The 13755-nt window shown below is 43.0% G+C and overlaps 2 protein-coding genes across 3 annotated transcripts; both read left to right on the top strand.

The window, feature by feature from the left end:
• Positions 1–1221: 1221 nt before the first annotated feature.
• Positions 1222–2826, top strand: LOC103972003 (homeobox-leucine zipper protein HAT4-like). 2 transcript variants are annotated; one of them, XM_018820776.2, is made up of 4 exons: positions 1222–1519; positions 1587–1846; positions 1932–2011; positions 2120–2826. In XM_018820776.2, the coding sequence occupies exons 1-4, from the start codon at positions 1366–1368 to the stop codon at positions 2469–2471; spliced, it is 846 nt and encodes a 281-aa protein (XP_018676321.2). In that variant the 5' UTR covers positions 1222–1365; the 3' UTR covers positions 2472–2826. The 2 variants fall into 2 exon arrangements, with proteins under 2 accessions (XP_018676321.2, XP_009384460.2); XM_009386185.3 differs by having other exon boundaries at positions 1248–1846.
• Positions 2827–8532: 5706 nt separating this feature from the next.
• Positions 8533–10612, top strand: LOC103972001 (uncharacterized). Its single transcript, XM_009386184.3, has one exon. The coding sequence runs from the start codon at positions 9041–9043 to the stop codon at positions 10436–10438; it is 1398 nt and encodes a 465-aa protein (XP_009384459.2). The 5' UTR covers positions 8533–9040; the 3' UTR covers positions 10439–10612.
• Positions 10613–13755: the final 3143 nt, after the last annotated feature.

Below are 13755 nucleotides of genomic sequence, written 5' to 3'. Positions count from 1 at the left end.
GAGGGCAAGGCAGTCGGACACTCTCGATTGCACCCTAAGATTAGGTGGTCGGCCGACTGTAGCCGCCACGGCAGTCTCGCGGATCTAAGATGCGTCGATCGAGCCGCTGCACGCCTCGCAAAGCACGATGGACGTAGATCGCTCGCCGGTCGAGAGATCTCCGAGGCAGTCGTGACTCCAGTCGTGAGCCGTCGTGGATTGCGACGTCGGCCACGATCAAGGGAGACAGAGAGGGGCCGATGACACGTGACGGCCACGTGTGAGGATGTCGGAGCCACTCCTCCATCTCTGTCGTACCGGCTCACATGCACGCATATGATTGGGGTGAGACACGTGGGGGCAGGCAACGAGCACTCGTGCGTGCGGGCGCGACATCGCTGCCGGGTTTGGATCCACATGACATGCCCATTTCAATAATGGTGCCATGGTGGGGCCCAAACCAGAAAAATGATTTGTATTAGTTTAACATCGATTGAAGAATGAAGAAGAATTAAAATCTTATAAACACCAAAGACGACAACTGAAACCTTATCTCAATGCAATGATTTATCGTAATTAAAAGAAGATTATCATGATTAAAGGAATTATTATTCGTTGATAAAATTGGATAAAGATCTCAATAGTCAGCACTGTTCCTAAGGATCCCATTTCCTATTGGCATCAACAGGCTGTAAGAACTGTGGCACTCGAAGGCAACGCATAGCAATCATGAGGTGCTGCAGGAGACCTCTTATTTTGCTTCTACTTGTTTGGAGATTCGTGTGTGTTCATCTCAACGTAGATGGTAAGATCATATACAGCACAAATATATACGGGATTATAGAAGGGTGGTTGTATCCATGCCAGACTCAATGATTCTGATCCCAAAAATGGTTGGCCATGGGATCAAAGTTCTCTCTCCGTCCCTTCGGCTGACAACACAAGGTAGGGTAATGGGTCAGCAGGTCATGTCAAAGCTGCAGTGCTGACCCCACACCTCTCCTGTGTCAGCGAGTGCCTCAGACTGACTTGGTCTCGGATTTGCTTCAAGATGGAATCATAAGATCATGTAGACAGCACACACAAATCGAATGACGAATGAGATAATTGAGACGCTAATGACTACTGAAGCACTTGCACGGTCACACATGCACCAGTCATGATTGAGTTGGAAGCAACAGGAATACACCAACTATTTAGTAGACCATCCGCCTACCAGTGATACCCAGATTCCGAGTCTCTGCCGTGGATCCCTCGTCCATCACCAGCTCTAGAGAGAGAGAGAGAGAGAGAGAGAGAGAGAACAAGGAGATACAAGTGAAGAAAGGATTAAAGGCATTACGAGAAAAGAGAGAAAGAAAGGGGAGATTAGAGAGTGGTGTGCTAATGGAAAAGGAATACCTGGGCCTCAGCCTCAGTCTCAGCTTCTCCAGCAATGGCTTCCCTGGTCTCCTGCATTCCTCTTCCGCTTCCCAACCATCGTCTTCCTCCTGTCAGCAGAAGCCGGCTCAATGGCGTCATCTCCTCCACGACCGTTCGGGTAAACGACATCGATATGTATATCCTTCTTTCGACTGGTCTTGAGATCGTATACTGTATGCATGCAGAAAGCAGACCGATCTTGGACGTGAATCAAGCGCCCTCGGCGGCAGCAGGGAGGAACAGCGAGGAGGACGGAGGGGTGTCGTCTCCCAACAGCAGGGCCTCGAGTGCCACCGCGAAGAGGTCAACGGAGCGCGAAGCAGGCTCCAGGGGCGTCAGCGACGAGGAGGATGACGGCGATGGCTGTCGTAAGAAGCTTCGACTATCCAAGGACCAATCCGCCATCCTCGAAGAGAGCTTCAAAGAACACAGCACCCTCAACCCTGTGAGCCATCTTAGTCTCGCACCAGTAGGGTTTTCTTTGAGAATGCCTACAAGGATTTATGTGTTTTGTCTCTGGCAATTAACAGAAGCAGAAGCTTGCGTTGGCTAAGCAACTGAATCTGAGGCCAAGGCAAGTGGAAGTGTGGTTCCAAAACAGGAGGGCGAGGTGCTTAGACCAGACACTTTTATCCTACTTGGAAGATTCATATCCAGTCGAATCATCCGATGCTACCAAGTGTTGTTGTTGTTGTTGTTGTTGTTGTTGATCATCCAGGACGAAGTTGAAGCAGACGGAGGTGGACTGCGAGCTCCTCAGAAGGTGCTGCCAAGACCTCACGGAAGAGAACAGAAGGCTGCAGAAAGAAGTCCTGGAGCTGAGAGCTCTGAAGCTTTCGCCGCAGCTCTACATGCACATGACGCCTCCCACCACACTCACCCTGTGCCCCTCCTGCGAGCGAGCCTGCGGCTCCACCTCCGCCGCCTTAGCTGCTGCATCATCATCATCGAGGAACCAACCGCCGGCGGAGTACCACCAATTCCTCCACCAGCAGCGACCTGTTGCAGCTCCGTGGGCGCCGATTCAGCTCCGTCCATCGTTCCTCGATGCTCCTCCACAGCGCTCTTGACTCCCATAGTTCGATGTAACGCCGTTATCTGATACCGATACTGAGCGGACGCAGTGAATGCTGTTGTTGTCAGCATATGGTGGTGGTGAGGATGATGATGGGAATCGCTGGTGGGTGATGGGAATCCCATCAGCTTTTCTTTTTGATGGGCATTCTACAACTCCCTACTCTCTCTCTGTGTCTTTATTTTCTTATCAAGATTAATTAATCCAAAGCAACCAAAAACACAAAAACAAAAAAAGGCTTGTATTATAATTGGTAGTGGTGAGGTGGTGGGAGTGTCTCAGTCAAAAGACTCAAAACTCTCGTGTAAATCTCAAGTTCTTTCTTTAATGACCACCCCCAGCTTTTGTCATGCAAAGTGGATCTCTTTTTCTCTTGTACTTCAGATACTAATGTCTGACACATCAGACTGAGATGTCTCATCTCCTCAGTTTGAAGCTATAATATGAACTAACATACTTGTGTATCACCTAAGAACTCATTTCAGTAATACCATTTTCCTTAATTTTTTTAGCACAAATCCCTGTTCTGATTATATTGGTCGATAGAACTTGGCAATCAATAAGCACTGCTTGCAGAAAGTAGTCCTAATGAATATGTATTAGTTTAACCTACCAAATACGTAAACAGAATACTGAAAAGTAAGAGATATGTCTCGATTTTTAGGCAGAACATACAAGAACAAGCACAACCAAAACAAGAAAAGACAACTAGCTTGAAGCAGTAGATCAGAAAAAACATTGTCACCCATGATGCCACACAGTTCTCTCAAAGCAAGGTATGCTAGATCTAGTGCCTTTTCTCTAGAGGTCACCCGAGCCACCTTAGCTGTGCTAGTTTCAAGACCATTAGTTCAATTAAGATCCTTCTCCTTACAATTTAATCTGATCAGGTGTTCATATGTTGGCTTCACCATCAGTGTCATCACCCACTTCAGTGTTGCACAAAGGGTTTCCATGGCCAGAAGAAGATTGCAATAGTCTCTTAAGCAACGGGCATCTTTTCCAAGCTGAGGTTGCTTGCCTTATTGCAGAGGCCATTTCACAAGTTCAATAAGTGCAACTTCTTTGTTGGCAACTGCATTATGATGGGTGATCGGGTCCACCCTGGACCATAGGACATTACTTCCAGCTTGTCAAAAACTAAGATGGATTGAGACTCATAACCTCTATTTTCATCTTGATCGATAATACTATCAAATTGACTATCAACATGAAGATATCATGAAAACATGCCAAGTTGACTGGAAACCAATTTATGAGACCAAGCTTTTCTCATCTTACTCATTTGCGGTAATCACAAGTTGCTGACTAAAATGAAGCTTACATGGTGTTCAAGGCATCAGCTAGTGAACCATGTATAGATCCCAACCCTGGTTTCTCTGTCAGCTTTTCATGATCTTGATGCTCTGGTCACACCTAGGTCAATCTCCAGTTGCTAGGCCTCTATACAAGTACCATATATATGAAACATAAATCATATTTGATTTTCTTATTGTGGGTCTTTGAAATGACTCAATTGGATGACTTTTGAGTTGAGTCAAATTCCTGAATATTGTTGATTAGAGTGACCAAATATTATAATTTTCAATAGAAACAAGACTAAAAAAAGTGATGCTACTACTGCACAAAATCCATTGCTTTTTCTCCTCCCCTCATCACTCAAATTAATCAATAATCCATCATTATATGTACCTAAACAAATATGTTCGATTTGCTAACATATTAACCAAAGGTAGTTCTAATTTCTGAAAACTGGGGACTACCATAACAGTATGCATTGAAGTTCACTGATCCAGGTTCAGGCTAACTAAGTCCAATAGAACAAGTGAAGCAAAAAAGGTTCCTTGTAATCAAGGATTAAAGTTCCCAATTAATGCTTTTAGTAATAAAAAAAATAATAGAAGAGTGAATATTTTAATGGTATTACCACTATATATAAGAAGCACAGCTCTACAAATCAATCAGATGTAGGCCGTATTCCTCTAATTTTTTGGTGTTGTCCTAATCTGTTTTCAATATGAACCAAGGGAATCATGAAAAGGCTTTAGTCTTATTGACCCATCCCCTACTTTTTCTTCCACATGGATCTCTAAATCCACTCCCACCAACAATGCAGAATGGGAAGTGGAGGAATGCTCAATCTGGATTACCCAATTCCAATCCTGTTCCTGATCCCAACTTCTCATAATTGTATCCTTATATTATAGTACAATTAATTAATCTAAGGAATATTTCCATAAATTATAGTGCCCTTTTGCACATATCATTGTGCCATGGTTACTATCTTGGCTACAGTAACCTGAAGATATCATGCATTCATACTTTAAGAATATAAGGCCATCTGTTGATAAATATAAGATGCATGCCTTCATGAAAATCAAAGCAGTAATGGAAACTTGAACTTATAGCTCATGCTTTACACGATACCATTGTTCATAAATCACAACCACCTCAGACTTGACTGAAAACTTCTCCAATCACTGATCTGTATGGGTTTCGGGCTTGATGATCCATTGAGCCGTCACCTCTCAGATGAAAATTTTTGACAGAGTTATGTTTTTCTATAATAAACATAATTTAGAAAAAAAAAAAAAAGTAATCTACTCTTACTGTGAATTTAGAGTGCCTAAAACAAGAAACTAAAACAAAGAGTTCTCAAGCGACAATTGTTTGGAAGTTCTCACACGAGAAGCAGGGACAAATCGCGGCAGAACGCTTACTGTCATTTCTCCCTTTCTTCCACCTTGATCTCTCAACCGACAGTACCCTTCATAGGCACTGCAGAAGAGGTTGATTTTGTAGTAGTTGCTACTTCGTCTTTGGATGTAGAGGACGAAGATGAATCTGTGGGTTTGTGATGATTCTCTATTGCAGAATTCTGCAGTAGGCTGAAAGAAGATCCTTGCTTGCTGGTCTCGGCTACTGCTGGAGAAAGGTCGTCTAGGATTTCTTCCTCTTCTCCTCTTCTTCTTATGTTGCTGCTCTCAGCTAGGAAGTTATCCTAGGCAAACTGGAACTTACAGGTTAAAGGAAGACAAGGTTGCGACAGTTTGGGAAGAAGAACCAGCAGTAGTTCCTTCTCTTCTCTTTGTCTTCTTCTCTTATTCTTGGCTGGAGAACTTCCTTAGGGCCGGCTGGTCTTTGATTTGGGATTATTGAAGGGTGCTGCACCCCTTTGATTTTGATAGGGTTGAGGGTGCCCAAACCCTAATTTGATTCTAATCACTTCATCACAAATTTCTCTCTTAAATCAATTTAACTTATTCAGAGCTCCATATCAGATATGTAATGCCTACTGCATTCCCATATATATGTGGACATATTGTAATTCTGCCAACACTAGAGCAAGATCATCATACAAGAATCATATTTCTTGGGTCAGAACCAAATTTAAAATAATTTGTTTGAGCCTGGGTCTCTCATAACTCGATTGTAGTTCTGTGAGGTCAATATTTTATAAACATCATAATCCATTTCCATCCCTATTATAGTTCTTGCATAACTTGATTGTAGTTTGATGAAGTCCATATTTTACAAAAATCATCATCCATTTTCATCCCTACTTTAAAAGGATCCCAACTGCAATATCTATAAGTACTTGATCACCCTTATAACCATACAGTTATAAACACAGTTTATGAAAGTCCAGACAGATATTATATTCTGACATAAAACATTTATGGGTAACTCTTCAATGAACCATCCCCAGTATGTAACACCAACATAGGTTACACATTTCTCAAACTAAGCCCCAGGATTGCTACTAGACATAACATGCATCATGAAGCAATTGCAACCACTGACTCTTTCTCAGAAAACTATGAGCAAACTGTTATTTCTACTTAGAAAGTTGATACCATGAGGATCTAAACTATGTCAAGATTAATCTAATGAAAAATATGACTTGACAATTTCTTAAAAAATTAACATGTTTCAAATAAATGTGTTGTCTCCAGCAATATACGAACAGAACCAAAGACACAAAAATAATTTTGGCAATAGTTTTAGCTAAATAATACTAATAAAAAAATTCTTACTTCAGCACCAGAAAGAGGAAAAAAATGCTCTAAACTGTAGGTCATGATAATTAAGCCAGTTCGGTAATATCAAGGATTGCTGTGGTTAGGATAAAAAAAACAAAACAACAGAAATTCAAAACACCTACTATCACAATCTTCCAAAAATGCATTGGTTGAAATTGTCATGCAGACATGCACCAAAGGCTTCATACTGCAAAAATGTAAAATAGCAATTATCTCAATACAATAAGAAAAGGAGCCTGGTAGATTAGATCATTCTCTTATTCTATAAAGCTACAGCCTCACTTGACCTAAATTCAACCTGTTAAAATAAGTAGATCCTCTATCTAGCCACAATTTGTTATTAGATTACTCTGAACATCTACAATTACACAATGCAATTATATCAAGCGAGAGCATTGCATATGTTTCTTCAAACAGGACTTGTAATTTTCATTTACCCCACTAATCACAGTATTCTAAACAATCTAAATACCAAAATAAGAGAAAATTCAAGCTATTTCAGAACATCTAAAAAGGCGTATAACAAAATTAGAGAACGTAGCACAGGTATAATAAGAATCGGAGAAGAACAGATAGATAGATGTATCTTACTTCATGAGCAAGTGGTAGTACTATCTGAAGAAGAGAACATAACAATCCACATCCTTTATGGCCACGATCGCCCGATGCACCACAATCAAATTCGCCGACTACAGACCACAAAGCCAGCAACATTAGTCATTAGAAACCTCCGCCTAAAAGTTACTTCTCTAATTGGAAGAAATGGAGAGGAGACATTCGATCCCCACCAACCTTGCACCTCCCATCTCGGTCCTCAAGGAAGGGACCTCCAAGCCGTCTTCATCCCTCCATCGGTTTTGATCTGCCTTCAGGGTTTCATAGATTCATCCAGGATCGGGGTTAGGGTTTCGATCTCGCGGTACGTCTGCTCGACTCTGGTGATGGTAGCTCTCGAGATGCTCGTCCTCAAAAGCCGCCCGCCTCCCGACTCTCCTCCGCCACCAATGTTGGAGATGTCCGAAAAGACTGATCGACCGCCGAGATATGACGGTGGCGCCATCGGGTCACGAACAGGTCCGACTCCGATACCGTTACTGGTCGGTTCGGGTTGTCGGATCAAAATCCCAACCCATTACCGACCCGCCAAAAGCAGCTATCCAACCCGACAAGTTATAGGATTCGAATGAGGTCTCGATCATCCAAGTCATCAAATTCTTCGGAGCACCGATAAGAATCGTGGAATCATAATACTTGGAAGCATCACCGCGCTTATAAAGAACGCGATTAAGCATTTAGCCTGAGATAAGCGATCGCTGTCATGCTTTCTCTGGACACTGCTGCGGCGATGCCTTGTCATCTCCGACGAGGCTTTCCTTGCCCACTCTCTAAACAATGCATCAGCTAAAGCACGCTGCTGCTGCACATGGATTCTCACTAACTGCTGCACTTTCTTCAGCTGAAAAAAGCGATTCACCCTCTTCTTCTTTGTTTGATGGAGATTATCCATCCACTTAAGTACGTACGATTCCGTGTAGATTAAGCTTGGAATCAAGCACGGTGGCAGAGCACAGCACTGTTCTCTGTATCATCATGTATGGGAGTGTTGCAGTGGAGAGGAAGGTTTTGGTGCAGTGAAGAAGATATGAGGGTGGCGTGGGTCAAACGCCATTAATCCCACGCCACGATCTGGCTTCCTTTCCTGGTGGCCAGGAAAGAAGAACTGGTTCGATCCAACGCCACCCACGGCAGTAAAAAGGGAACAGAAATCATCTCAGGGGAGAAAAGAGAGCATCAGGGCAGATCATTCTATTCCATGTTGCACAACTTTAGACGTAGGTTGCTCCATGGACCGACCATCTGATGTGCTCAGAGCCCTTAAAAGCTCGGTAGCCGCCAAAGAAGAAAGAAGGGAAAGCTGGAATGCGTTCCTGCTGCAAAAGAGAGGAGGGCGGGCATAAGTCCAAACTGCACCCACCAGAACGAGTGGGAATAATCCAAGCGACTCCTCTCCATTCCCACTGAGGAGGTAATGAATGAAGAAGAAGGAAGGTGGGACAGGAGGAGGTATCAACGCTACCACCTTAATTCCTAGATTTCCAAGCCATAAAGCTAGCGTGCGCACCGCAAAAGAAGAATCCAAACCGCATCTTATCGTCTTCCATCAGCCTTGCCTTTACCATTTTGGAATTTACCCTTCTCCATCCGTTGTTCTCTCAAATTCTCTAAGCATTCGTTCAGCTCCATGCAGGAGAGCAGTGGGTGAGGGAAGAGGAGGGCGGCTGAGGTCATTACGGTACTTCCAATGAAGCCGCGGCCAACGCTTTTTAAACATGGCGGCCTCCTTCAGCCCTCCCACCAAAGCTTCTGCTTTCCTCTCCTTCGCTTAGCCTTTCCTTGCTCGCTAAGTCTTCCTCTTCGCTTCTCTCCTTACTAGATTCTCTCTCTCCCCACCACGAGAAAGTTTGAGAGAAGAGGAAAAGGAAGAAGAGCACATTAAGGGAGGGCTTCTTTGTCGGCACCGATGGCTGAGCCAAGCTCCCTCCTCCACCCAACCAAGCTTCCAACTCCGAGGCAGAGGACTCCGTCCCCGAATGCTCCGCAAGGCTCGTCCAAGTTCTTGTCCAGTCTGCTCTACAAGCTCGCCTTCTTCGTCGTGTTCCTCGCCCTCCTCCCTCTTTCCCCCTTCCAAGCGCCCGAGTTCGTGGGTGAAACCATCTCCACCGGACTCTGGGAGCTTCTCCGCCTCCTCCTCGTCGGGATCGCCATCTCGTACGGCTTGTTCGGTCGGCGGAACGCGGACCATGACATGGAGAAGGAACCGCCGCAGAAGGCTGGTAGCAGCACCCAGTCTTTTGTGTCGCAGATTCTCCATGTTCCGTCGGTCTTCGATGATGATGAGGCCGATAGCCCGCTCGGAGGTCTCGACGAGAGCAAGGTCCAAACATGGAGTTCTCAGTACTATAGGAATGAGCCAGTGGTTGTGGTTGCTAACGGAGGCACGAGGGGCAGCCACGCCGCTAACAAGCCTCTGTTGTTGCCCGTCCGGAGCCTGAAATCACAGAGACAGCTCTCTGGTTCCAGAGACGAAGTCGATGGAGTGGAGTCAAGAAATGGATCCGAGGAATCAGTCGTCCGTCCTTCTCCAATTCCATGGAGATCACGTTCGGCAAGGATGGAGCTGAAGGACGACGCTGGACCAGCCACTCCTGCCTTCGAGGTCGACAAGGGTCTTTCAAGGACTTCATCCTTCCGTTTGCCGGCTTCTCGCGGATCCCCCACCAGGCCTTCGCCTTCTCCCAAGAGGCTTTCGCCTTTTTCATCTCTTTCACCGGAGACCAGGGTCAAGAGCGGCGAGGACATGGTGAAGAAGAAGAGCAACTACAAGCCAGCTCCGCCCCCCGCACCGCCACCGCCACCTCCGTTCGCATATGTTGGTCATGGATCCACATCCACGTCCGAGAGAAAGATCACAGCACGAAGCTTCAAAGATGAGCTGAAGGATTTGAGCAGGAGAGGGAGCGAGGGGTGGCAGAGAAACAATGGCGCTGCAGTCGTTGATCACTCCTTCGAGGGTCCTCCCATGGGGAGATCAATTCGAACATCAAGAGACATGGATAACGCAACAACTCGGCGGCCTCCACCAGTCCCAAAATATCCGATCGAGAAGAGGAACGAATTCATGGAAAAGGTTTTCGTTTCATCGGATGATGGTTCTGACAGCGATGATGAAGAAGAAGCTGCAGAGCCCTCAGCTACGGCTGTGCCCGACTCTGCACCAGAAGCAGGAATAAATCGGAATGAGGTAGACAAGAAGGCTGAGGAGTTCATTGCCAAGTTCAGAGAACAGATTAGGCTTCAGAGGATCGAATCCATCAAGAAATCCACGGGGCAGCGCAGTAATAGGAAGACAAAGCCATAGAGATTCAAGACAAATGGTGTAGCATGTGATGCGCATCATTTATCCTTCATTGTGCTTTCTCTTCCTCTTCTTTCTTTCTTTGATGCAGCGATGCAGTTATCAGACATCTTTCACCAAACAAGGTTGTCAAACATGTATCCTGTTGAATGAAAGATTCAACAATTTGGTTGTTCATCTTCTTCATCCTCCATCGAAGCCATTCTTCTGCCTAAGCACCAACTCAGATTAAGCGCAGGTGAAACTTGATCTTTCTTGCTCAAAAGAGAGTGACAATCACACCTTTTCTTCATTTATAAAGCCAAATATATTCATTCAGTAATCAGATTGCTATTAACAATTGGGAAAGAGAGAATTATGTCAAACTCAAAAGACTAATAAAATCCTCCAGAAACCCAAAAAAAAACAAAGAACAGTATTGAGCTTAACCATTTCCATGGATCTGTCACAAAAGAACAGTATATGATCATTGCTAACCAGCAGAAAAGCCTAAACCTCTGAAACTGAGGAATCTATGCATTGCATTGATCTGAAAGAGTACTTGTTGCAGCAATCAACTGTAAGCAAATCTGATCACAGATGTCTTCAACACATTAAAGTCTGTCTTTGCTGAAATCCATCCTTGGGAATGGCTTCCATGGAACCAATGTTATGTCAAGCTGATACTTCAGAGCCTTTTTCTGACTCCAATCTCATCCATGAGTGTACACATTTGATGGTTTGATCTTGGGAATCACATGAAAACATATAGAAGGATAGGTAAAGAAAGGGTCTCTCTCATCTTGCTCATGGCATGTCCTTCTAGCTTTGTTTTGAGATCAATCACCTCTGATTTCATGGTTTCACCTTCTCTACACTTGATCTGCATTTGTGTTTGTGACTCCCTGGATTTAGTCCTACATCAAACATGGGAGATCAACTAAGTTAGCATGTATGACATGTGTCTACTATTATTGAAATATATTGAGTCAGTTCACAAGTCAACTATACATTTACCAGAGGAAGAAAATCCTAAGAGCTCTTAAAATATTTTTTTTATAAAAAATAATCAACCATACCTAATTAAAGTTAGAAATTTTTTTGATTAGTTTTGATCGAGTGTAACTTAAGTATATTAGTTTAATTTTATAATTATTTGAGTGATCGTGTGTAATCGGGTCAACTTTCACTAAATCGACCTAAACATTCATAGAGTTCTTAGATGATTAATATCATTTTTATTTTTTTAACAATTTATGATAATTAATTATTAAATTTTGACTTTTTAAATTGATACTGTGATCAAGTATAACTCTATCAACTTCAACCATGCTAACTCAAACTTAAATAAAACTACTAGTATATGATTCTAAAATGATTAATATTATTTTTTATTTTTTAAAAATTTTATGATAATTAATTATCAAAAGGAATTTTTTTTTGAATATATTATATGATCAAGTGTAACTTGATCAATTTTCACTAAGTTAAGTCAAACTTTTACCAAATTATTTGATCATAAATATAAGATGATTAGTATTATTATTTTTTTATTTTTATAAGATTTTATGATATTTACTTATTAAATTAATTTTTTTTAATACGTTCTGGATCTCAGGTGTAACTTATTCAATTTTCACTAAATCAACTAAAATATTTACAAGATCATTAGCATAAGATAATTAATATTTTTTATATTTAAAAGATATTATAATAATAAATTATTTAATTTTTTAATTTTTTAAATTGATACTTTAATTAAGTATAACTTAGTTCAATTTTCGAGTATTACCTGAGTAACTTCCACTAAACCAAATCAAAATTTAATAGAAATAGAATCACTACAACATGACATGATTTTAAATTGATTAGCATCATCTTTTATTTTAAAAAATTTATGATAATTAATTATCAAAATTAAGAAAATTTTAATAGTATCTGATAGGGGTAAAAACAGATCTGACGTGACACGCCGGATTTGACATAACACATCATGACATCAGCCATCCATGGGCGACACAGTTCCCCAAGGGACGAACATTAACACCCCCATTATGTGCACCCTCGCTGACCGTACCCAAACGACCTCATCGTCTGACCCCCACGACCGGTCAAGACAGGAGAAGGCGTCAGCCGAGGAACCCGGCACTAGTGCTGACTTGATGTGCGCCAACGTCACCAGCCCTCAGCCAACGAACTGCAGCGTTTGACTCCAGGTGCTCGACCAAGGCAAAGGAGCACGTCGACCGAGGCGTGCCCATGCCCTGCGATAGCCAGGTTTGTCATGCAACCCCTGCGCCCTGCAAGCTGCCACATCAGGTAACATCAAATTCGTCTACAAAATACCCCGGAGTTCCAGACGAAGAGGTTGTTAGGATCGAGAGCACTAAGAGGGGGGGGGGGGTGAATTAGTGCAGCGGAAATCTTACAGCGATTTTAAAAACGAAAGCTGCGTTCGTCCGATAAAAAACGATTTCGATATAAAAGCAGAATCACAGTGCAGTTTGCGTCTAAGCGCAGTTTGCGTCTAAACACAGTTTGCGTCTAAGCGCAGTTTGCGTCTAAACTCAGTTTTACGTCCAAACGCAGTTTTACGTCTAAACGCAGTTTTACGTCTAAACGCAGTTTTGCGTCTAAACGCAGTTTTGAACCTTGAAAAGCGTTTTACGTAGAAAGCAATTTGCAGTTATAAATGGAATCCGAATGTAAGCGTAAACTGCAGTGTGAAGATCGTATGAAAACACGATTTACGTTTGAATGCAGATTCTGAAAGATCAGAGCTTAGAAACTCGTTCGTAAAGGCGCAGAGGGCAGTAGCTGTTAGGAGGTTTGCAGTAATGATAAAGTGCTCAAGGTAAAAGCAAACCAGAGATTTAGAGTGGTTCGGTCAGTCTTGACCTACTCCACTTTTGGCTTCCTCCTCCGACGAGGTCACCGACGTCAACTAGCTGCCTTCCTTCAATGGGCGAAGGCTAACTGCCCTTTTACAGTTTCTCTCCTTTTGACAGGCTCAGGAGACAACCCTTACAGATCCTTTCTCTCCTCTCTTTACAACTCAAGACTTGAAGAACAGAAGGAGGAGAACTTTAGGACTTTACACAAATTTGAGCTCTTAGAATCACTGAAAAGATCAAGAATTCGGTGTGGATCTGTATCTTTTCAGTGTTGAATGGGTGGGGTATTTATAGACCCCAACCCAATTCAAATTTGGAGCTCAAAATGATCAAATCCCGGAATTTCGGGATCAGGCGGTTGCACCTCTTGACTGGAGAGGTGGCACCGCCTGGCAGAGCTCGAAGACTGAGCTCAGGCGATTGCACCTCTCTGCCAGAGCTCGAAGA

This window comes from Musa acuminata, chromosome BXJ1-11 (genome assembly GCF_036884655.1).
Source record: "Musa acuminata AAA Group cultivar baxijiao chromosome BXJ1-11, Cavendish_Baxijiao_AAA, whole genome shotgun sequence".
Classification (NCBI taxonomy): domain Eukaryota; kingdom Viridiplantae; phylum Streptophyta; class Magnoliopsida; order Zingiberales; family Musaceae; genus Musa; species Musa acuminata.
This window is presented reverse-complemented; position numbering and strand designations above follow the sequence as displayed.